The 25,660-nt window shown below is 43.6% G+C and overlaps 1 protein-coding gene across 5 annotated transcripts in view; it reads left to right on the top strand.

Moving 5' to 3' along the window:
- sbf1 (SET binding factor 1) overlaps positions 1–25,660 on the top strand; it is an 86,241-nt gene that overhangs the window by 46,875 nt on the left and 13,706 nt on the right. For all 5 annotated transcript variants that reach the window (XM_028570714.1, XM_028570713.1, XM_028570710.1 and 2 more), the window contains 19 exons: positions 464–577; positions 7,072–7,149; positions 8,174–8,287; positions 8,427–8,555; positions 8,777–8,875; positions 9,204–9,411; positions 10,030–10,142; positions 11,441–11,590; positions 13,635–13,703; positions 13,921–14,082; positions 14,790–15,055; positions 16,043–16,215; positions 16,341–16,414; positions 19,041–19,233; positions 19,684–19,811; positions 20,436–20,611; positions 24,064–24,200; positions 24,689–24,896; positions 25,045–25,241. In XM_028570714.1, the coding sequence (XP_028426515.1) occupies positions 464–577; positions 7,072–7,149; positions 8,174–8,287; positions 8,427–8,555; positions 8,777–8,875; positions 9,204–9,411; positions 10,030–10,142; positions 11,441–11,590; positions 13,635–13,703; positions 13,921–14,082; positions 14,790–15,055; positions 16,043–16,215; positions 16,341–16,414; positions 19,041–19,233; positions 19,684–19,811; positions 20,436–20,611; positions 24,064–24,200; positions 24,689–24,896; positions 25,045–25,241 (2,788 nt within the window). The remainder of the gene's footprint in view (positions 1–463; positions 578–7,071; positions 7,150–8,173; positions 8,288–8,426; positions 8,556–8,776; positions 8,876–9,203; positions 9,412–10,029; positions 10,143–11,440; positions 11,591–13,634; positions 13,704–13,920; positions 14,083–14,789; positions 15,056–16,042; positions 16,216–16,340; positions 16,415–19,040; positions 19,234–19,683; positions 19,812–20,435; positions 20,612–24,063; positions 24,201–24,688; positions 24,897–25,044; positions 25,242–25,660) is intronic.

The raw sequence follows: 25,660 nt of genomic DNA, 5'->3' as shown, positions 1-25,660 counted from the left end.
TAAGGCGTACGACTGGTAATTTTGTTTAGATATGCCAAATTGTAATTATATAAGTGATTATTGGTCGGACTATATGTTTTTATTCAATTGTTAGTTGTTGGCACTTGGCTCTGCACACGTTCATAATAACAAAAATGATCGGGGGGGAAACAGTTAGAAAATAAGGAGGTGTTGTTTACATTATAGACTGTGTACTTGTGTTACGACATCATCTGGGTCACATGACAGAGATAGAACCTAAAGATGTATCCTGGGATTCATTCAAAACTGTATTTGTTTAAAAAAAGTAATACCTTAATAACTCTTTTTCAATTTGACTGAAAGAGACAATTCTATTGTTAATCGCAATTATTTCTGAGACAGTTAATTGTTTAGTAAAATGTGCAGTTGTCATGCTGCAGTACTTTTCTCAACAGTCTCCGAGGCAGAGATAAAAGTTGTATTTATGTGTGCGGGTTTTCAGTTGGATGTGATCATCGCTGACCTGGACGGTGGCACGGTGACCATCCCCGAGTGTGTCCACATCTCCCTGCTGCCTGAGCCGCTCCTCCAGCAGACCCAGACTGTGCTCTCCATGGTAAGAGCTGCAGCCTTAACTCTGAAACACACACACACACACACACACACACACACACACACACACTACCAGTGAGTACTGGGAAGTGTGATTAACATCCAGTGGGTGGTTTCTACCAAGCAATAAAATTCCCCGGTGGTGCTTTATGGGCTTAGATGCCAGGAAGCTTTAAATGATTTTCCTCCCTTTTTTCTTTGCATTACTTTTTTATGTTGAATTTTGGTTTGGGTGTTGATCATCTTTGAAACTTTTTTTCATTTTGTTTTGCATGTTTTAAGTGGTGGATTTTATTTTTGTTTAAGTTAACCACCCACAAAACTAAGAGGCACTCAGTGAGTGCAGACCTTCGCCAAGGCGCGCCATATCTCACAATGGTAATGCAGTGTGAATTTTTTTAGATTCTATAGACACCACATGAATGCAGCACGAAAGTGCAAAAAATACAAATGGTTCGACTCCAACCTGCAGTTCTTTGCTGCATGTCATTCCCCCCTCTCTCTCTCTCTCTCTCTCCCCTTTCATGTCCTCAGCTGTCCTATACAAATAAAAAATATCACAAATATTCTTCTCTCAAAACACACATACAGTGCCATATTATAGTGGCTTCAGAAAGTATTCAGAAACCTTCACTTTTTGCACAATTTATTGTGTTGCAGATTTACTTTCAAATGGATACATTTGCCACTTTTGCCCATCAATCTACACTCAATAACCCATAATGACAAACTGAAAACATGTTTTTAGACATTTAGGCAGATTTATGATTTGGTATTTAGGCCCTTAATTCAGTACTTTGGCAGCAGTTACAGCTTCCAGTCTTCTTTGGAAAGTCTCTACAAACTTTGCACACCTGGATTTAGGAAGTTTATCCCCCTCTTAAAATGACCTCTAAATAAAGTGTGCAAAAAAGTGAAGGGGTCTGAATACTTTTCTGAAGCCACTGCATATTGTATAAAGCCCAGGAATCCTTTAGTAAGCATGACATGTTGCCTTCTCTTAAGTTTATTCCCAGACATTTTTAAGTCCATCAAATCCATCCATCTTCGTCCGCTTATCCAGGGTCGGGTCGTTGTTTAAGTAAATTCTTCTTCAGGAGATGCAGACATTCACAAAACTGTTGTACGTTGAAGCATTTAAATTAATTTTACAAGTTTTGGTTTAGTCTTCTGTGTTTTTATCAGGGCTTTAGTTGAAGCTTTGTGCCGATGCGGTCGTTTTAACCATATCACCCTCACACACACGTAGTAAAGAAAGTTCCATCAAGTGTACTATTGTGTTCATATCAAACACTGCCAGCTCATGCTGTATAAAGCACTTTACAGCAGCTTCTGGTAATCCAGTGCCAGCCCATTTTGAGAAATGCTTTATCTGTTTAGGTATGTAAACAAATGCTTATCCTGTTTCCTTATTCTCTTATTGATATTTGAAGAATGCCTTCCTGTTGCTACTGTTTACTGTGTTTGCGTTTCATGGTCCTGTAAAAATAAAAGGGGAATTTGTTGTCTCAGGTATTTGGATCACAATGACTGAAACATAATCAGGAAGAATGGGTTGGTTAATGCAAGATATTGTTTTGGCTTTTCTGGACTTTGATTAAATGGCTCAGATAAACTTTAGAAAGATGCTCAGTTTTTAGGTTCAGGTATTAGGTGGGTAGATTTGTTTTGCAGCAAAAAATATGACATCCGTTATGACACACAACTATGAAAACATATTTCAAACTGATACAACTACTTTGGACGGGTTAGCTCAGTGTGTAGAGCAGGCGCACATGAACATAGAGGTTTATACCTCGACGCAGAGGTCCAGGGTTCGAATCTGACCTGTGACGATTTCCTGCATGTCTTCCCCCTCTCTCTTTCTCCTCTTTCTCACCTAGCTGTCCTATCCATTATAGGCAGAAAAGCCCAAAAAATAATCTTAAAAAAAACTAATACAAGTACTTACAATCTGATACAAATACTCAAGGTTTCACCAGTCAGGCCATAAGAGGGAAAGATAAAGATAAATAATAAAGAAATAAAGTAATTCAAATAACTATTCTCTTTTATAAAATCAAGATAAAAGCAAATAAATAAATAATGCTCCTATCATATTTGTGCGAATATGGCTGTTCAGCTCAGCGATGGCAGCAGGAACAAAGCTATTTGTGTAACGCTTTGTTCTGCACCTTGGGACTAAAAACCTCCGTCCGAAAGGGAAGAAGCTTAAGATCACTGTGCAAAGGGTGGGAGCCATCATTTAAAATAGAGGTAGCTGTCCTCTGTAACTGTCTGGTATACAGGGACGCTGGGTAAAGCTGTGGCTCCCCAATCATCCGACTGGACCATTTAACTGGTCAGGTTGAAGGGTTTCCTCTCCTTTTAATGATTTCCTCTCCTTTAAGGATGCGTGGCCGGACCGTGACACCAAGGAAAGGTTTCCATGCTATCATGCTGCTCTGCTAGCTCACGTGCTGCTGAGTCGTAAACACTTTGCTGCACAAACTACACATGATGACTCTGCTCGTTTTACACAATTATACAGCCCTCATAAAAAGGATTCATTCCCATCAACTTTTATGATTTTATTGAAAAACAGTGGATGTAATTTGGATTTTATGACAGTGATTGGCAGAAAACAAGACAAAGAGTCTACAGCCATGCTAGCAGCTCGTGTGTCCATTGTCAGCGTCATTTCAACGCCTCCCATTCAGTTCTATGGAAGCAGCAATGCATTCTGGTAGCGTCGCGGGGACTTTGGAGAAGCGGGGCGTCGAGTCGCCCACTCCTCAATTGCATAAAGTTGAATCCAGCCAACTTTATGCAAACAAGGAGCGTCCGGCTCGACTCGACGCCTCTCAAAAGCTGTACAGCTGCCTCTAATAAATGTTGTCCTGAGTGGGGGAATACTTTTTCAATCAGTTATTTAATCTCTGATATTTAGAGATATTTGTCAAAGTATTTTAGTCTTTGTCTGTTCATCAGTGTAAAAGATTCAGACACTCAATATTTTAAGAGTGAAACGTGAAACTATTTATAGTAAACCTCCTGCTCAAATCAATTCAGGACAACCATCGTGGATCCATCTCTATATGGCGTTGGATTGCTTCTAGTTATCTTGCTCTCTATAGCACTGGGTCAGTTCCCGGTTATGGGAAAATCCTTGTAATGTGTGTTATGATGCCAAATCATCCCTCCCTGGATAGTCTGGTTTGTTTGCTGTAGCTGTGATTGCAGTCCTGTTTAAAACATGAGGATTGACTTTATTTGATTATTGTCTCCTGCTGATGAGTTTCTGGTTAAAGATTGGTACACCCTAGACGACGGTTTTCTCTCTGCGGGTTGAACAGGGTTGGAGTTTTTGGAGATGTCACTGAGGCAAAGGGTAGGATATGTTTATTTGGGAGAGGATGGAGCTGGCATTCACTGCTCTGTCTCAGCTGAGATGTGCCAAGTGTGTATTTGGATGCTGCGAGGAGCCTAAAGTTTGGGAATCGATGCTCTTCCCACGGACTCTCGTCGTATTTGAAATGTTTGTGCTGTAAGAAATGTATTGTCCTGTTTTTGTTACTTCAACAAAACAGAAACTGAAGATACAGCCTCTCTCTTTGCAGACGTCGAGTAAAAAACTGCAATGAATACTACAGTTGCAGTTGGATGTTATGCTGCATGATCTACATAGAAGAACTGCACAGTTTATTTTGTCACATGACACCCGCGGAGGATACGCTAGTTTTCGCCCTTTCCCTGCGCGATGCTGTGACTCTGTCACAGTGCTGTAGTACTTGAGTCCGGAGTCGAGGCGCTTTTCGGTCGTCTTGGACTGGTTGGTATTTGGACTTGGACTTGTCTCGAACTCGGCCATTGGACACGCCAAATATTCTAGTTGGTCTTGACTTTGTTACTTGAGTTCTAAAGTAACTTCCGCCTTCAAAACAAAACCATTGATGAAGCTCTCGTACAGAAGTTAAATTCAAAATCCATCTAGAACAAGCATTGAGATTGGTCGCTTGGTATACACCTGGCTGCATCATAATACCTCAATCATCACCTATCAGTCATTTTCATTTTGGCCACAGACACAATGTCGGCGAGCACTTTGTACTATGGTTTCTTCAGGACAAGAAATAAGTTCAAGAATGGGAACATTTCCATTTTATATAAATCATGTGGCCTTATTTGACCCTTTCTTTCTACAATCTTGGCTGTCTCTCATTTGGACTCGGTCTTGACTTGGAATCAAACTTTTTTGCACTCGGTCTTGACTTGGACCCCTTTGGTGTCTGTCTTGACTCGGTCTCGACTAGTCCTGGTCTTGGATTCGTTTTGGACTCAACAAAGGTGGACTCGACTACAGCTCTGCTCTGTCATCTCGGCCACAAATTTTGTCCATCTCCGTGCAAGCAGCAAATTACATCAGAGAAGCATGAAAACCAAGGCACCCTTGTTAAAGAAAAAGTTCTTTAGGGAGAAGGCCTGTGTGCCGCAACGCGTTGCTGCCTATTTTTTTTTACCTTTTGCTATGCCTTAGAGGCATCAATAAAGGCGTTTTAACTTTTGCGTTAACAAGAGTGCCTTGTTACACTTTTTTCAACCACCACCAAAAAGAAGCGCTCCTTTTCTCGGTCTTCCCACATCGTTCCAAATTGGTTTGCACCGAGTTTGAAAGAGGCACTGAATAATAACAGATGAAAAATAAGAAACCTCCTTAACATTGTCTATGGCCTCCATGCTGCTTTCTAAGGTTTACTAAATCTGTTTTCCGGCGCATTCATGACACAAAGAAATGCACACGTGATGGGAGAGGGCTTGCTCCACGTATAAAACCTGCATATGCACACTCATTTTAGTGGAAAAGGGGTATTTGTGCAATAAAATAAACCACAATTTTGTCCCATGGATCCTACAGTATAAGGATTTTGTTTATGATTGCATCATGGACTTTTGACAGTGTTTTTTTTTTTTTTTTTTTTTTTTTTTTTAGAACTACTGTCACATAAAAACAGATGTGTACAATCCCAGAATCCCAACAACAGCTTATCTGTTCCTACCATCAGCTGTGGGTCAAAGTGTCCTCAACCGAGACATTGAACCTCAACCCACTGACCGGGGCTTCTGCTAAATGCCTGAGATGACAAGGCTCAAAATAAATAGATTTAATAAATAAAGTTTTTTTTATTGTGAAATCCAGGGGGTCATGCCACATGTGTTTGTGTTATGGACAGTTTCTGTCACTGGTTGCTCTGTGTGCGTTATGGCTTCTAACCTGGAGACTCTTGTGTGTTGTGGTCCTTGCTCTGCATGGATGGAATGCGAGCTGGAGACGGGTTGAAGGGAAGTTCACCGGGCTATGGGCCTCAGCAAGCAGAACTGTGTGAACAAACACCAACACAGATGTATTAACTGAAGGATTGTAGCTCCAATTGAGCACTTTTCCACCTGGGTGCAGGATTAATGACCCCAACAGACCCAGAAGTATCAGTCCGATCAGCTCACATGGGTGGGGTTGACCTCCCTCGCTGCAGGCTGCACGAACGATGGAGCTGGAGATTGTTGGGTAGCAACTGTGATTCAGGGCTTAGCTGCTGTGCTCTCCTTACACTTAGCTGAATGAAATTTTAATGGAATGGCCTGAGACTGGCACTGATATGGTTTCCAAGGTAGTATTTGTTGATAGGGCTCTGGCTGCTGCTGCTGCAGTGTCTGTCTCCACACTATAAAACATGGACTATTTTAATTGCTTCCACTTTTCTACAAGCTTTTGACCAAAATATATTTAGTCATATTTAGTCATGTGTTTGTGTTAATTGGTGATCCACATGAGTAGCCCAACCACAAATTGTTTTGTATAGCAATTTATTTATGTACTATAGCCACTATGGCTAAAAATAAATAAAAAAGGGCTGCAACTAACCATTGTTATCATTATCAATTAATCTGCTGGTTATTTTCTCCTGTTAATCGATTCATTATTTTGTCTATAAAATGTCAGAACAACAAGTATGGGCCATACCTGAGAAGTTTCTGCTAGCACACTGTCACTAGGAATCACTAGATACCAGTGTTTTCACGAGGTTTGTAAAAGACTTAGGTGCACGTATTTGGGTGTGGGTGTGTTTTCCATTTTGTTTTCCATTCTGTGGTGACAGTAAAGGAAGAATGTAATTGTACAGGGAACATGTTTTCTTACTGTTCATATGACAATAAAACTTTTTTTCAAAAAGAAATTGAAAATGCTTAAAAGGCAAAACTTGCTAAAGAAGTCGACTGGGGACCAACTACAACCATTAGATGTAAGAAAAGTCATTTAGTTTAATCAATTCTACATTTGTTTGGCTTAAGTGGTGCCCAAAACGGCCTCATAATAGTAGGGAATAGCCTGGATTTCTCTTGAGGTCTTGACTCAGTTACCCAGAGTTCCACTGATGCAGCAGGAAAAAAGCTCCAGTAGAGCGCCTATGAGAGGCAGTTGAATAGTGATTGACGGTAGCTTTCATGTTGTTGCTGTTGTAGGTTTTGGATCCAGAGCTGGAGGTCGCTGATCACGCCTTCCCCCCTCTCTCCACACAACCCTCGGCACTCAAGATCCAGGTAAGAAAACCTCTCTGCTGTCAAATGGCCGGCTTTTCTCAGCAGCTTTGTTCTCAATAAAGCAGGCCGTCTCATGTTTATGTTGAGGTTTTTATAGTCGATATCCACAACGTTCCACTTCCGGGATTGCTCCGTTGCCGTCGATAATTCCGCTGGATTTCACTCTTTCAGCCGGATGTCCGGTTACCTTCCACTTTCTTTGTGTTGGCGTTCTAAACTCCGGTGGATTTGTGAGGACTATGGTTAACTGCTCCTCAGATCTCTGCAGGGTAAATCCAGGCAGCTAGCTAGACTATCTGTCCAATCTGAGTTTTCTGTTGCACGACTAAAACTACTTTTGAACGTACACACCTTCCACCAAAACAAGTTCCTTCCAGAGGCTATTGTGCAGCGGCAACGTGTCTTTTCCCAGTGCTTAGCACCGCCTAAAAAGACTGTGGTTGGTTTAAAGAAATGACCATAAACCAGAGCACGTTTTTCTCCCATCCCGGAATGCTGTGTGGACTAACCAGACCCTCCTCCACACTGGTCTGGAGGAAGGTCTGGCAAAGCAAGACTAAGGTTTTAATGATGTTAAAAGTTTCTTCACTTTATTTCAATTAACCAAATGAAAATGTTTTTCATTAATCCTAATTGTGCAGCACTTCCCCTAAATGTTGCCTGTAAAGTCAGCACAATGACACATTCTGGGCACAGCATTAACTTCAAGAGGCAACACTTTTCAATAGACAGCATACCGAGTTACCGCAATCCGAGATCTCACCAGAGTAAACTGTTGTTACGGCCAAATTGCTCATAGCCTCAACCAAAACAGACTTTTTATAGCAGACAGATTTAGTCCAAGTTTGTTCACTGTGCTGCTCTGAGAGGCCTAATGTCTAACCGGCAGGGTAGGTTTTATATTTGATGCTTGTTGGCATGAAAAAGATGTTAAAGGGTCACTGGTGTGGGTGTGGGTGTGTGGGTTTGGGTGTGTGGGTGTTTTTTGCTGTCTGGCTGACTTTAACTTGACTGTGTGTTTCAGGATAAGGAGATCCGGGGAGTCTTCCTGTGGCTGTTCGCTCGGCTCTTCCAGGGCTATCGCTGGTGTTTACACATCATCCGCATTCACCCAGAACCAGTGATCCGCTTCCACAAGGTCTGTACTGAATACTGCATGTGACCACAGCTCTGACCAATCATCTGTGTTCTCAAGAGGACGAACGAAGAGTCGTCAAACGGAGGCCAGTGTGCGATTTGAGAACAGCAGCTGATCAGTGTGACGTGTGTGTCCACAGGCTGCCTTCCTGGGTCAGAGGTCGCTGACGGAGGACGACTTCCTCATGAAGGTGTTGGACGGCATGGCGTTTGCGGGCTTCGTGTCGGAGCGAGGGCCTCCTTACAGAGCCACCGACCTGTTTGATGACGTGAGTCTGTCAGCACAGCTAGACTAAGGCCACATCTACACCACTACGTTTTCAGACAAAACCAATCTCTGTCTACACAGGAGCGTTTAGCCCCCTAGCAGAACTAATCTCCGTCCATATTAACACGTCTGACGACGCATATCACATGACCAGTGGCTCTGATATGAAAGGTAGTTGCTGACATTTGAGGTGAGCTTACTTCTTTTGTCCCGTTTCCACAGCTGGTGGCCAATCACGTGGAGCGGATACGACAAGAGGAGGCCTGTCCACACAAAGTCCTGAATCACGTCAAAGAACTGGCTGAGCTGCTCTTCAAAAATGTATGTTTTTAATATAATTGGCAACAAATAGTATTTCTTAAAGACTACCTGTTACTTACCCTTTATCCTGCTGGTCTCCTGTTAGTCCTGCTGTGTCTCTTTCTTTCCCACCAGTTTCCTCTTGTGAGACTCTCCTCTCCGTCACTTTTTTGGCCCAGTATATCTCGCCACTCTCCATTTTTCTTTTTCTCTCCCTGTCTCTAATAACTAATAGTATGAGACATGTCCTTTTCTCTTCAGGCTCTGTTTTTGTTCAGTTGCTTCTTTGTTTTCCTTTTCTCACCAGTTGTCCCTTCTTTATTCCCTCTCTGTCTTCCCCTCCCTCTAGGAGAATCCGTACCCCGCTGTGGCCATGCACAAAGTCCAGCGGCCGTCAGAAAACAGCCAGAGCGCGGGAAACAATCGGACGCCGTTCCCTGCGCTGGACGATGTCGCTGTGCAGCTCTTCATCGACCACGCTGCCGCCAAGCTCAAGACTGCACCTCCTGTGGTCAAGGCGGAGCTCAAGGGCATGGTGCCATCTGGGCCCCCGCTGGGTGAGCTGGGGAGGGGACTGACACTGGACTCAGATGAAAATGTCTGGATCATTTGAAATCAGAAGCGTGCAGTTGTAAAGTAGAAAATGTGGAGAAGGGATGTTTAACCCTCTGAGGACAAAAGATGCACCGGCAAGTCCAAGCGATGTTTGACAACAGTCCTATTCAAAAACCGGTATTACAAAATGTCATTTTAGACATTTATTTACTATTTTATCCATATATTATGCTACTTTTGTGAACCCAGGACTTTTGTAAACTCATTTCAAGCACCAAAACAATTGAGTTTAGGTTTGTTTTCACAAGAGATTGGAGAAATTTCAAAAAGCAAACATCAACTTCTCAGCTTTAGGGTCAAATTATCTCTTTCCGCCTTTTTAATTGATAGGATAGCTAGCTGAGAAAGGGGAGAGAGAGGGGGAAGACATGCAGGAAATGGTCACAGGTCGGACTTGAACCCTGGACCTCTGCATCTAAGCATAAGCCTCTCAGTATATGTGCCCCTGTTCTACCCACTGAGCCACCCCGGCCACTGTTCTCACAGTGGGTGTTTAATGGGGTCGAGGCCCGTGCCCAGTGATGAATGAGTGTCTGATCACTTCTCCCATGTCTCCGCAGGAGACACCGTGGACAGGAACGGCATCGTGATGGCCAACAGCGCCCGCAGGCTGGAGGTGGTCAGGAACTGCATCACGTACATCTTCGAGAACAAGATGCTGGAGGCCAAGAAGGTAAGGGGGACTCCTCCCTGCATGACCAGACCGACGGGACACGAAACACTGCATATCTACTTAGCAGAACCAAAAACACCCAAAGATAATTTTAGCTTCTAGTAGGGATGGTCACAATCACAGTATCTGATCGGAGACGATTTTGGCTTTTTTTTTTTTTTTTTTTTACTGATTGGGGATCGGCATTTATCCTGATTACCTTACTCCGATCATGTACATCAGCTTGTAGTGATTGCCGACTTTAATTACACACGCCCTGCGCCACAGACACACTGCCAGACTGCCTGGATGCCTTTCAAACCAAGATGGGGCGGCCACTCACCACTGTCCGTCCAGAGAATGTTTCGTAGCTTGCCAGCCCTTGGCAACAAGTAAAAAAAAAGTCTTTCTTAGTCACCCATTTTTTTACAGAAGCAGATTACTCCAATTTTCCACACTTCTTCTGTGATTCCACCAGCAAACCACGCTTACAGGCTGTTATTCCCGATAGCCCATGAAGGCATCACGTGAAGGCAGCGAAGAAAAAGAAAAGCGATGAAGCGAGAGTTGAAGCGACTGCGTTGTTGTTGCAAGACACAGTCACGTGTTGTTCCACAAACTCTTCAGCAGTTCAGTGCTTGGGTTTCATTTTTTTACCTTCGTAACTTTTTTGTGGAAGCGATAGCCAGTGATGTTTCCTGTTTACATTAACGTTAACGGGACTCGCACGCAGCGACACGGACAGATGAGTCTGATCTCCAGTTACATGACTGTCCACCGCAGGTTGGCGTTAGGTTGCTTTTCTCCACAAGTTGAATCAGACTTAACTTTTTGCTAAAGGCATTCAAATTAAATGGAAAGACCTGTGTTTTTGCCGGACTGTCTGATGAGTGACGACAGACTCATTATGAACTGTCATACTCTCTTTACCTTTATCAAATTGCCTGAAAACGACACCAGGCTGCTACAGTATAACCGTCCAGACCTCTACACACATCTGACTGCTCGCTTGTAACTCAGCATTTCTCCGATCTTGGACAACATAGCGCTGCATTAATTAGCCAGCAGCTAGCCGCTTAATATGAACAAAATACCATAGTAAATTTCAGCCTGCATGCACGTTTAAAAAAAACAAACAAAAAACACAAATATTCACATCCCAAAATTGAAAATCAAATACCTACCCATCTAATATTCAAATATTCAGATCCAGCCCTACTGGCTTCTATTGTCTTTTCCCTCAAGAATTGACTCTGTTTATTTTGAAATGTGTATTTTTCCTGTGGGATTCAGCTGTTGTTGTCATCTCCTCTGTCCAGTTAATGCCAGCTGTACTGCGGGCGCTGAAGGGTCGGGCTGCCCGGATTTGTTTGACCCAGGAGCTCAATCAGCACGTCCTGCAGAACCGAGCTGTGCTGGATGACCAGCAGTTTGACTACATTGTCCGAATGATGAACTGCACCTTACAGGTGAGCCAGCAAATACTAGACTATCACTAAAATATATGGTGTAGCGAATAAAATGAGGCCAAATCCTAGTTTCCTCTTGGTTTCTATAATGTGAATATAGATCTTAAATGTTGATCTGTAGTGGTCCCAGTCATATTTGTTTGTTGTGTACTGAAGTAGCACATCACGTCACATGACATAGTAAAGATATGTTTGAGACAAATAATTGAGGACAGCTCATTTAATGTAATCTTGCTATTTTCAACTATTTGTTGTTCTGGATTGAGGGCCGTCCACACCCAGAACTACAAATACAAATATTTAGTTACAAAAATTGTTCTAACTCAATTCCATGGTGAAGTCCACATCACAACTACTAACGACGACGACAGTGGCGAACCGTATCGCTGGGATCACTTTCAGAGAGACTTGATGAGCGATATAAAAACACTGACAGCCAATCACAAACCATCTGATTTTATAACATGGCACGGCAGATGACACTGCGGAGAGATTAGCTCCACGCGGTCGGGTCAGTGGTGCGGCAGGGTCTCTTCCACTCGGTGGGGCTACCATTCCTCGGCTCTGTTTTTTTTTTTTTTTTTTTTTTTTTGTATTTTTGAACATTAGTACTGTGAAAGAAGTTTCTCATGTCCCAGAAGCCACTGCGAGTGAATGTTGTGTTTTGGATGTACTTGTCATACTGTCAGTGATGTTGTCAGTGTTTTTGTTTCGGTGCTCTGCTCAGATGGGACACCCGCCCGCCTGCTCTCATCCCCGGCTCCCTGGAGCTCGGTGCGCCGCCGCCGCCTGGCAAAGGCGGCAGCATCGGCGTCCCCAGGGACCGCTGGTAGACAACAACCTTATATTTATTTGGTTCATAAAATGTACCTGGATTCACGAAAATGTGTGATATTACTACAGGCACGGCTGCGACCTTACGTTGCAACCACAGACTGTAAAAGTAAGGTGGCAGTGTCTGCTGTGACAGTGTATTATGTATTATTATTAATTTGCATGTACTGTCAGTGTGAACTGAGTTACCACGGGAGTACATCCAGTGTCAGATACCACATGCTGGCCAAGCATACCCCCTCCCCCCTCCTCCGCCTCGCAAAAAGAACACACCACGCTGGATAAGAAGTCATGTAGTCATATCTGTTGTTGCTTGATGGGCTTGGTATTGCCATATTTTACTTTCAGCATATTTTTTGAGCATACAGTATTAATGTTGTTCCGGAGAATATTCTAGACAGTATTTGTCATTGTTTTGGATTGTTGCGATAATAATAAACATTTGCATAAAGCGGGAATAATTGTCTGCTCACATACATGAGTATTAAAAACATTTAAACAACAGCACATATACAAGACATAGAAAATGTGTGATTAATCGCGAGTTACTATAGACAATCATGCGCAATCGCGATTAAACAGCCCTATTTTTATTATTCTTTTTTTTTTTTAAGATAATTTCTTTTGGGCATTTTAGGCCTTTATTTCCACAGGACAGATAAAGACATGAAAGGGGAGAGAGAGAGGGAATGACACGCAGCAAAGGGCTGCAGGTCGGACGAACCCACGGCCGCTGCGTCGAGGATATATGTGTGCCTGCTCTACCAGCTGAGCTAACCCGGCCACACATTGACAGCCCTATTTTAAATATGATTTCTCCTTTCTTCATAATGTGTAGGCCTACTACTTTTTGTTATTTGAGTAGTTTATCTTTCACCGGACGCTGATGTGCTACCCGCTTTGTGATCAGAGGTTTCAGAGGTCTTGACTTCAGAAGTCCTTACCATTCATCCTAGCATGGCTAAACACACCAGGACAAAATTACTTTATCTTTTTGATAATGATGCCAAAGGAGAAGTCATTTAGAAGGTCTACGAGTGTCCGATTTTAAGATGTGCTGTTTAAGATACAGTGTAAAGAGGACAAAATTGAAAGTGGATACAATAAATAGTTCAATAATAAGCCTCAGATGATATATATTTTTGAATAAAGTTGTGTTTTATGGGTCACAAGTTGTCACATCATTGGTTGCTTATCTGTTTCTGTTCAGGACTGCTCGCATATAGATGAACATGGTATCGCAGCTGCCCTCCTTCCACTGGTCACAGCCTTCTGCAGAGTAAGTTCCTAACCCGCATCGCCAAAGTCCTTCCACATTCAGCCTTAGCCACAGCTAAGAAGTCAGTAGAGATCCAGTGTGCCCTCTTGGTTTTGAATGATTGAGGGGATTTTGAGATTGTGGGATGGCTGAGCGTGAATACTCTAGTTCGGAGTGTTCAGACATGTCAAGTGGCTCGTCTCCCTCATAAACTTCTCTTCCTGTGTGTGTGTGACAGAAAATGGGCGCGGGCATCACTCAGTTTGCCTACAGCTGCGTCCAGGAGCACATGGTGTGGACCACGATGCAGTTCTGGGAGGCCATGTTCTACAGCGACGTTCAGAGCCACATCCGAGCTCTGTACCTAGAGACAGAAGAGGGAGAGCAGCACAACAACTCTGTGAGCACCTACGTTCCACTCAATATGCTTCTACAGCTGAACGATTTGGGGAACAAAATCTAATGGCCAATTTTCTGCCAGATATTGAGATTCCGATTTGATTTTTTTTTTTTTTATTAGTTTAGTTCAATTTCAATATTGACTGTGTAACGGAGCATTATAACATGAGACACCCTCCAAACTGCTCTATACAGTATTATTATTATTTTATATATATATATATAACTTATGCCAGCATGAGAACATGGATATGAATTGCCAGCAATAAGTTTTTCTTTTAATAAGCATGGAGCATTCAACAGTCAAACACAGAATATCACAAAAGCTAAAGTTATAATAATACAATAAACATCCCAATAAAAGAATATCAGTACTTTCCTGACAGACATATAATTTATTTCATTGACAAGAGCGCAGGAAAATGTCCAGCCCACGGGCACTGAGCTTTAAGTACTGCTTAGATTTGTCAAAACAACAAAATAATAAATAAAAAGTGGTATCGTTGCATCTCTATACCAGAGTGAACAAAGAAGTGATGATTAATGGACTTGAACATTGTTCAGAACTTTTGGTGATTTAGTTTTAAAGCAATCTGCCACCACAGCTGGTAGACTAATGAGTCCGTGTGCCAGCCTTCTGAGCCCAGTGCCACTTTGGCCTCGGAGATGATTAATGGTTGACGGATCCTCGTGGTGGTTTGTTCTCAGGAGCAGCCAGACGGGTCAGGCAGTCGGAGGGAGATCAGCGCCCTGGAGCTGGCGTCGGAGCAGAGCCGCCTGTGGCCGACACTCAGCAAGGAGCTGCAGACGGAGCGCGTGCAGAAGGAGGAGAGCACGGTGTTCAGCCAGGCCATCCACTACGCCAACAGGATGAGCTACCTGCTGCTGCCGCTGGACACCAGCAAGAACCGGCTGCTGAGGAGCTCCGGCCTCGGCGACGTGGAAAGCGTCAGCAACAGCTACGTCACAAACAGGTACCAGCCAGCGGTCAGCCTTCATGGGGGTCGGGGGTTCAAAATAACTGCTCTGTGGCTGGCTCTTAATGGTCGCCTTCTCACAAGGGCTGGGCAATATAGTTATTATCACTGTAACATATAACCAGGGTGCCATTTGTGAAAAAAGCGGGGGGATGCCATTTGATCATGCACAACAACACAAAACATGCAATAATTAAATTCCATGGATATAGTGCCACTCGGCCAGGCATGCCCAAACACTTCAATATGAACTTCAATATCCTATGGAAAATAATCTCCAAATGAAATAGCACAACGTGGTGTCAACATAAAAAGAAAAAAGGCTGGACCACAGTAGAGCTGTTTGGAGCAGTTTGTCAGCAGTGTTTTCTGTTGGAGATAGTAAGTCCCTTTGGGGGGGACTTTGGGCTTTTTCACTTTGTAAACTTATAACGTGCACAAAAAAGATATATAACACAATAAAGGAAAGGGGAAAAGCCAAAAAGTATAATATGAGCACTTAAACATTCGTAAAGATGAACCTTTATTTTAAAATCCCCAAATCTTATTTTGGGCAACCAATCATTGGGCGAACTCATCCTGACGAGTGAGTGATAAAGGATTTCTCCTGCCTCTAAAAACTGACGTTATTTATTTACAATCTGCTATCAGCAATAAGTGAATATCATTTAATTCCAATATTAATTTTTCATTGCCGATAGAAATTAAAAAAAAATTCAAAGTAAATAAGTAAAAACCGTTGCGAATTTAATTTGAGCCCAAAGAAGTTAATTCAGCCCATAAGGAGAAACTGTTCCCACGTAAAAAAGTCGACATCTCTCCACTGATACAGGGTGGCAGGAGAGTGATGGTTTCATACTGAATGTAATCAAACATTGAGCTTATTATTTTTTATTTATTTCCTGCTGTGGTATTTTTTTTCAAAAGCTGGTTGTGCACAATTCAGAAACCTAAATGTTTAAAGCCGTTCTTTTTGTCTTGCAGTATTGCGGGCAGCATGGCGGAGAGCTACGACACAGAGAGCGGCTTCGAAGACGCCGAGAGCTCCGACGTGGCTAACTCGGTGGTGCGCTTCATTAACCGCTTCGTAGACAAAGTGTGTAACGAGAGCGGCGTGACCAACAAGCACCTGAAGGCTCTCCACGCCATGATCCCAGGTACGGAGCCACCGAGACGTGCCACACTCACGGATCCCTCTTTGTACCGCAGAAGAGCATCACAACCAAACGCCATGGCGAAATGCGTCACTTTATCGCTGTGCTTTCTGTCCGCCTCTTTGCAGATATTGTTCAGATGCATATCGAGACGTTAGACGCAGTCCACCGGGAGAGTAAGAGGCTGCCTCCGATCCAAAAGGTAAACAATTCCTATTTTTACATTCCACTGGACAAAGGCCATGCAGAGCTCCCGCCAGCCGCGCCCACTCCCCTCTCCACCAAACCCTACAGCTCAGGCTCACAGTGTCAAAGCAGGTACGTCTGTCCGCCAGAGACAGAACTGTGTGACTCACAGCACGCCTAAGCAGTGCATGCCTGGTGATTGCGCTCCCTCGTTGTGCCGTTTGGTCTCAGAGGCCCAGGTGGAGCTCAGCCTGGCTGCTGTAGCACCCCGAGGCCCTGCAGAGTCGAGTGCCTTCAGTCTGAAGGGTGCTGTTGGTCCTGCGTGCAGTGTGTTGGAAAGGGACGCTGGCTTAATGGGACACGTTTTGTCTAATTGACTAAAGACTCGTGAGTGGTAATGTCGTTCCGCGTGTCTCTCACAATGCCCCGTCAAAATGTTCTTTTGTAGCGTGCATGTCGTGTCGTGAGCAGGCATGCTCAGTGCAGCTAGTGGATATGAGATCGAGGGCTGAGCAGAAACATTTGTGTGAAATTTACAGCTATTCAAGTCTCAGCAGTTAAATGCCCACAGAGGAAGCTCTGGCCTTTTTCTGCCATGTGGTTGCCAGCTGCAGTGGCGGTGATAGCCATGTGTGGCAGTAGGTGTTGTGTAACCGATTAGGAAACGGGTTGCCAAAGTTGTAATTCATTTCCTATCAGAGGTGGAGTTCCTTAGGAAGCTCCCCGGGGCCTCACTGGGGGAACAGGAAGTGATGTAAAGGGGGCAGAGGACAAGGCCAGCTTCATATTTCATACTGTTGGTATTCCGTAAAGCTCAGCAGCCCACAGAGTCCTGTAGTCGATCTCTGGCTCCTCAGGGACTGTTCAAAACAACACAGTCCTTATTTTTATTTTTTTTAAATATGGAATGAACATCCCATTGCATAAACACACCCAAATCAATATTATTATACTTTTATTTCTGTGTATTTATCTCCTATAGTTTCTAACATCATCTCTGCCAAGATCCCACAAGTCCAGAACATTTGTGTTATGCAACAATCATTTCAATATCAGTCTTTTTTTTTTTTTTTTTGGTCTAAACTTCCCAAACAGTGCAGGTCAGCCAGCCAGTAACCTCAGCATGCTTGTGATTCGCATGAGATTTTGATTTTGTGGAGTGATTGTTTGGTCATGAAATGTATATACAGTATATATGTAGGGATGCACAATTACTGGTGTTTTATTAGTTATTAATTAGTGCTGCATGTTGCCATTTCATAAATTAATAATGGTAACGAGTGTTGTCAGCAAACTTTCAGCATTGCTTTAGTGTAGAATTATTCAGTTGTATAATCCTTGCTGAGCCCAAATAACTTAACAGGGTTCCCACTGGGACACCATGCAGTTTGGAGCAGCCTTTTTTTTGCTTGTGACCCATAAATTCAAAGCTGTGTCTACTTGGGACCCCTCATCCCAGGCTGCAAGGGTTGTGTGAAGTTCAGAGTGATTTTTATCTTTTCGACTATTTTATTTGAATAATTTCAAAGGCCCAACGGGGTAAAACTGTACAGTTTTAACTTGTTTACTACTTCTCGTGACCCCTTGGATTCATCTCAACACCCTTAGGGGGTTCTGGAGCCCCAGCCTTAGAGGGATTTGTTTCTTAAATAAACATTTTCAGGGTCATTTTAGTGTACAGTGTTTCCCTTAGGGGTGGTGATGGCACAGTGGATATGACACGTGCCTTTAGGTGTGGGAGATCTGGGTTTGATTCCCACTGTGATACATCAACCAATGTGTCCCTGAGCAAGACACTTAACCCCTAGTTGCTCCAGAGGCGTGTGACCTCTGATATATAGCAAAATGTAAGTCGCTTTGGATAAAAGCGTCAGCTAAATGACATGTAATGTAATGGTACCCCACACTAAATTCCATTCTCAAATGTAACACTTTCAAGTTTCTTTAACTATTTGAAGGAACTTTAGACTATGAAATTATTATATATATCAGTAACTTCCAAATCCACATGAACCTCTGTTTACATCGTTATAAATTAGATCCACCGCACAGCACTTATTTAAAACCCAGAATCCTTCAGCATGTTAGCGTTAGGGCTGCCACCTCTTAGTCGATTAGTCGACTAATCAGTCGTTTTGGTCTTAGTCGACTAAGATTTCTTTAGTCGATTAGTCATTTTTTATGCTTATTCATGCTGAATTACTCATTTCCAAGAAACTTCTGAGCACATTTATGGTAAACACAAGATTTAAAGTGGTGCTTTTGCAGGATTAATTGTGGAGAAAATGTGTTGCTCCGCGTCCGTGGCCATGTATTTTGGCCGTACCCGCACTCTGTAAAAAAAGGAGAGCAGAGGTGTGCTGCTGCAGAATGAATATCGGGGAAACACTGGTGTGTCATTATGCAGCCTTATTATCCTGCTAGACTGAAATGTCTACGCAGGGTCATTACAGTTAGAGATCCTGATGAATTATATGGCAAATTGGCAGCTTCACAGAAATTATTTTACAAATATGTTTAATTTATGGTACATTTTTCTGTAAATCAGGTGTGGAAATATTTGGCTAAAGAGTCTTTTTTTTATTTTATTTTTTTATAAATGTTGTCATTAATCTCCCTCCTCTCTTCCTGTCTGTGTGCAGCCCAAGCTGCTGAGGCCGACGCTGTTGCCCGGGGAGGAGCTGGTGATGGACGGCATGCGGGTCCACCTGATCCCCGACGGCCGCGAGGAGGCCACGGGGCTGATGGGAGGGCCGCCTCTGCTCCCTGCTGAGGGCGCCATCTTCCTCACCAACTACCGGCTCATCTTCAAGGGCACGCCCAACGACCCACTGGGTGAGAGATGCCGCACACACTCGCACTAACACACAGACGCGCACACACAGACACACACAAACAAGTCTCCAATCACGGAATAGATCGGCTAAAGCCTGAAAACCGAGCCAAGAGGAGCTGCAGAAGTCTAGTTTTCTTTGTAAACACTTACAAATTGCTGAAAGGTTATTATGGAATGTTTGTCCAACGATGACAAAATTAAACTGGCCACCACAGCTTTATGAGGAATTGTTGCTGAAATAATAATATCAGAAAATTTGAGTAAGCATATTTTTTTGATTATTATCCATTCATATGATGAAAAGCAAAGCTACAGTAATTTTGACATTAACAGGGCTGGTCTCACGTACACACACACACACACACACACACACACACACACACACACACACGCACGCGGGTCTGTGGGTCCTCTAAACCCTGCTCTTTGTCTGTGTCTTCCTCCTGCAGTGGGGGAGCAGGTGGTGACTCGCTCCTTCCCCATTGCCTCTCTGACTAAGGAGAAGAGGATCTCGGTCACCATACCAATGGATCAGTTCGTCCAGGAGGGGCTACAGCTGCGCTCCTGCACCTTCCAGGTACTCTTAATCTGTGGTTACACGCTTGTGAACGTAGATGTTTATGCTCAACGCGGTGTTTGTTGCAGTATTCTCCGAAACACCAGGGGACGTACAAACAAAATAATCTGTGAATAAGCATGAAATAGAAGGGAGAAGAAGAGAGCGGTCAAGGAAAGGAAAGCAGGCTGCCTGGCAACTGTAGTAAAGACATGATAAACGCCGACGTGCCAGCCAAACATTGCATTTATCTACTCTAATCATTAATGTGACGGTCGTTGATCTCCAAATCCAAACTACTGTCTGTCTGTAACACTCTTTCCATGAAGCCGTTGTTTTTGGCTTCGAGAAAGAGAGACCCCCTCATGTTTTTCCACACTCTTCAGCTAAATGTTTTTTCTTATCCCAGTGTGGTGTCTCTCTCTGTCCACATATTCAAGAATGTGGTCTGTACATGAAGAACCATACAGATGTTTGTACAGGCGAGGCTGTTCCCAGTGGGCCATTTTGAGCTGAAAGCGCAGCGCGTGCCGAGTTATAAAACCGCGGCTACCGTAACCTAGCTTTGTGTTTTCACCTCCTATAGCAAATATCCAGTTCTTTTCTTTGCCTACTGTACTGATTTCACTGTTTCTCTGTCTGTAGCTGATGAAGATTGCGTTTGACGAGGAGGTCGCGTCAGACCTGGCTGAGGTTTTCAGGAAGCACATGCACAAGCTGCGCTATCCTCAGCACGTCCAGGGCACCTTCGCCTTCACTGTGGGTCAGTGCGGGAAGATGGTGGTGGAGCACAAGACCAAGGACAAGAACCAGTCACTCAGGTAAGGAACCACCCATGCAGAATGAATGTTATTTGTCAGTACATAAAATGTTTATTGTGAGAAATACATATTTTAAATTGAAGATTTAATTCCATTAGTCTGAGGGATTTTAGCTGAGAGACATGAGATCAAAACTGCCACATCATCAAAGGGTCATATTTTCCATACAAATGGTCAGAGGACAGCATCAGAGGGTTTCTTTTACCACAACAAATGGATATGTGGAGGATATTAACATGACTTGTGGACTTATTTTAGGAAAAACGAAGGAAACGTATTGTGTAGCATGCATGGCTCAAAACCTCTCCTGTCTGAGGACAGACTGTCTGTCTGTGGATTAAACATTGTGTATGAGGAGAGGTACGCTGGACGGACGAGAGTGAAAGTGGCGTTCCTCCCTTGCGCACGTAGTAAAGCTTCAGATTCAACACACCGAGCAACTCTACACTTTTTAAGAGAACAAGTAGGGCAATTCCTACGACATTATATGCAAGAGAAACTCAAAAACTAAGAAGGTGATCCATCCATCAGCAACACAAGCACTGTGTCCATCAAGGAAGCGACAGGCTGTTAAATCCTCCCGCAACACCCTGTGAGTCGAGCACAGCGTGTTCATTACAGTACAGTAACTCACCAGGTGACACAGATGATGCTTCACATCTGTACGCCAGCTGTTGCATTTACACCTCGAGCTCAAGAATGCTCAGCCCATATTTCATCAGGCTAAGGGCCCGTTCACACTAGAAAAAGCCATCCAGTGTCACTTAAACGGCCCCTTTGTGTGATGTCCTGTTGTGTTCTTTAACCCCCAAATGTAGCACTAGTTGACTTTATACACTCACCTAAAGGATTATTAGGAACACCTGTAAGATTTCTCGTTAATGCAATTATCAACCAATCACACGGCAACTGCTTCACTGCATTTAGGGTGTCTTCTAGGTCTAGACGATCTCCTGAACTCCAAACTGAATGTCAGAATGGGAACGAAAGGGGATCTAAGCAACTTTGAGCGTGGCGTGGTTGTTGGTGCCAGATGGGCTGGTCTGAGTATTTCACAATCTGCTCAGTTACTGGGATTTTCACGCACAACCATTTCTGGGGTTTACAAAGAATGGTCTGAAAAAGGAAAAACATCCAGTATGCGGCAGTCCTGGGGGGCGAAAATGCCTTGTTGACGCTAGAGGTCAGAGGAGAATGGGCCGACTGATTCCAGCTGATAGAAGTTCAACTTGGATTCAAATAACCACTCGTTACAACCGAGGTATGCAGCAAAGCATTTGTGAAGCCACAACATGCACAAACTTGAGGCGGATGGGCCAGTAGAAGACCACACCGGGTACCACTCATCTCCACTAAAAATAGGAAAATGAGGCTACAATTTGCACGAGCTCACCAAAATTGGACAGTTGAAGACTGTAAAAAAGTTGCCTGGTCTGAGGAGTCTCGATTTCTGTTGAGACATTCAGATGGTAGAGTCAGAATTTGGCGTAAACAGAATGAGAACATGGATCTGTCATGCCTTGTTACCACTGGGCAGGCTGGTGGTGGTGGTGTAATGGTGTGGGGGATGTTTTCTTGGCACACTTTAGGCCCCTTAGTACCAATTGGGCATCGTTTAAATGCCACAGCCTACCTGAGCACTGTTTCTGACCATGTCCATCCCTTTATGACCACCATGTACCCATCCTCTGATGGCTACTTCCAGCAGGATAATGCACCCTGTCCCAAAACACAAATCATTTCAAATTAGTTTCTTGAACATGACAATGAGTTCACTGTACTAAAATGGCCCCCACAGTCACCAGATCTCGACCCAATAGAACACCTTTTGGATGTGGTGGAACGGGAGCTTCGTGCCCTGGATGTGCATCCCACAAAACTCCATCAACTGCAAGGTGCTATCCTCTCAATATAGGCCAACATTTCTAAAGAACGCTTCCAGCACCTTGTTGAATCAATGCCACGAAGAATTAAGGCAGTTCTGAAGGCGAAAGGGGGTCAAACACAGTATTAGTAGGGTGTTCCTAATAATCCTTTAGGTGAGTGTATGTCACAGTTACTGTTAAGGAGAAAGATAAGAGATGACACCCTGTTGGCAGATCACGTTGATGTGCAATTTGTGTAAAGTTTAAAACTAGCCTGACTACTGACTGTGGACTGCATTGCATTGTTAACAAACACTCAAGCAGCGGTTCAAGGCTCATTAAAGTCTATAAGATTGAGAGTACAAAAGAAGTCTGTCTACAACACTATTCTTAGCCGATGTTACTGCAAACCTGCACAAAACACAAGCCACTTGAGTACATGTCTGTGTTTGTGGTTCCCCTGTGATTTGGCTGTATGAACCTAAACAATGTGTGCACAACAAGGAAGGCTTTCAGAAACCAGGTCAGGAGATGCCTTTATTCTAAAGCGTTGTCATGTCATGTGGTTCATGTGCGTGCATGTATCGTCACCTCTGTCACGCGCGAGTGTGAAAACATGCTCTCAGGTCTGCAGGGAGTGAGTGCAAAGTAGCTTTTTTTTTTTTTTTTTTTTTTTTTTTTTATTCCCGACTGGCTAGTCACATTTATCTCTGAGCTTTGTTGCCGTATCAGCCACATGATACTTTTCAGTTTAATCTTCTAGCGTCCCACTTTGCTTTAACCGCTGAGAACCGATTTGAGCTCTCAGAGCAACAACATGGAAGCAAGGTGCTAAATTGTGTAGTACCTTACTAGCCAATTGCTGGTAAAACATGCAAGTGGCAGGTGGATTTGCTTCACTCACAAGACAAAAGAAACAATGGTAATCTATTGAGCAGCTGGTAAAATTTGGCTCGTGGACGAAAAAAGTAAATTTTGCACCCTGCATGGAAGAGTTTCATGAGTATCATGCATTGAGAAAAGATTGCTTTAATCTTCCTCTGCTCTTTCCCTTTTTTAATTATTTGGGTCAGAGTGACCTTATGAGTAATCTTCCGCTGATGTTATGTAGCCTCAGATGTGCGTTACTTTTCTATATTATATAATGCCCTGGTTTCGACTTAATGTGTTCATCTAATACATTTTAGTTTCCTGTCTGCGTCCTCATTATTTGTGTTCGCTTTAGTCTCCGCAACCAACTCTCAGTCCCCTCCCAACCCCCTGACCACACTCCCACTTTCCCAAAGGAGCGCGAGAAAAGCCTTTGAATAATTCATCAGAGGAAAATGTGTCAGCCGTTTTATGGGCCCTGTTGTTTCCCTCCTCCATTCAGACACATTACTTCAGACTGTTGCCGTGTGGCATGCTAAACCAGCGGCACACTCAGCTTATTGTGAGCTGGGGTTTGACACTGCTTTCAAATGTATGTGTGTGCGTGTGCGTGTGCGTGCGCTAAAAGTCCCAACAGGAAGTGGATGCCAAGTGACTTTGAATGGGATATACTGTTGAACCAGGACAGTGATGTTCAACTTTCTCTTTCTTTCTCAGGACACTGTCCAAAAACCTGGTGAAGAGTGCCAAGAGGACCATCGGCCGGCAGTATGTGACCAAGAAGAAGTATTCTCCCCCCACCTGGGAAAACCGGAGCAGCTTCCAGTCAGAGCTGGATGAGGATGAAATTTCGGGTAATCACTGTCAAATGCTCTTTTCAGACCTCCTTAGAAAGTGTCTTAATTCTCTGTGTCTGGTGTCACTATGTCATTTTTAGGCATGCTAATTTAGAGGTTTTTTTTCTGACCGATATATGACCCTCGTTAACCGATCGCTAAGCGTAAACCAACAAGCTATATTGATGTCCTCATCAATATAGTGGCATTTGTCTGTGAGCCACGTCCAGCAGAGGGCCAGCAAGTTAACTAGTAGTTAAGAAATAGATTGTATAGCCTATTTTAATTTACAATGCTTGTAAAGTTTTATTAATAATTTTTTTAATAATTGTTTTTAACTGATTGTATTAATCGGTCAATATTCTTATTGTTGGTTAACGGTTAACATCCCTAGTCATTTTAAACACAAATGACATTTCCTTAAGGTTCCCAGCTCAGCTGTAGACCACTACCACAGGTGTATGAGCTGTTGTTAATGCCGCGAGTTGTCCCGTGTGCCTTCACAGTTTCAGAGGAAGTGGACCAGAGCTCCCTCACCCTCTCCTCCACTATGCGCTCATCCGACAGACAGACCATGAGCAACGTCGTGGAGCGCGCCTGTTGCCGCGACTACCAGCGCCTGGGTCTGGGCACGCTCAGTAACAGCCTGACGCGTTCGAAAAACGAGCCTTTCAGGATTTCCACCGTCAACCGCATGTACACCGTCTGCAGGAGGTGAGAGAGCACTGGAAGACAGCAGGCACCATGAGGGGTTAGAGGATGGACTCATGTATAGACAGAATCTCTTCAGTGCTTTATAGTGTGTGTGTGTGTGTGTGTGTGTGTGTGTGTGTGTGTGTGTGTGTGTGTGTGTGTGTCACAGCTACCCCGGCCTGCTCATTGTGCCTCAGAGCATCCCAGACACAACAATACAGAGAATCTGCCGCTGCTACCGGCAGAATCGCTTCCCCGTAGTTTGCTGGAGGAATTCCCGAACAAAGGCCGTCCTGCTGCGATCTGCAGGCCTCCACGCAAAGGGGGTGGTGGGCTTCTTCAAGTCCCCTAATGCCCCTGCTTCAGGTAAAAGACTCTGTTCTATCTATTTTAGGCACCACGTTGATTGTCATCAACATTGAACCTTTATATTGCAAGGGAATGTTGCTGGTTATTTTTTGGGGAATGCCCTGCTTTATACATATGTCCACTCATTTCCTCACCAGTCGTTAAATGTTAGCTGCCTAGATAAACACTCGGAGCTCCTCCAGTGGAGGAGTGACCTTGTAGGAAGGAGTACCGGGGTCACAGATTAATAAATTAAATACTTTATTGATCCCCGGGGGGAAATTCAGTTAATTCCAGGACAAACTGCAATCCTTTTTGCAGCTCGTATGCTAACAATAAAGAAGAGTTACCGGAAGCATAAAGGTTTGTTCTAGGGCTGGGTATCTTCACCGATTTCCTGAATCAATTCTGTTTCATAAGGTCCCGGTTTGATTCAA

The sequence above is a fragment of the Perca flavescens genome, chromosome 23 (genome assembly GCF_004354835.1).
Source record: "Perca flavescens isolate YP-PL-M2 chromosome 23, PFLA_1.0, whole genome shotgun sequence".
Taxonomy (NCBI): Eukaryota; Metazoa; Chordata; class Actinopteri; order Perciformes; family Percidae; genus Perca; species Perca flavescens.
This window is presented reverse-complemented; position numbering and strand designations above follow the sequence as displayed.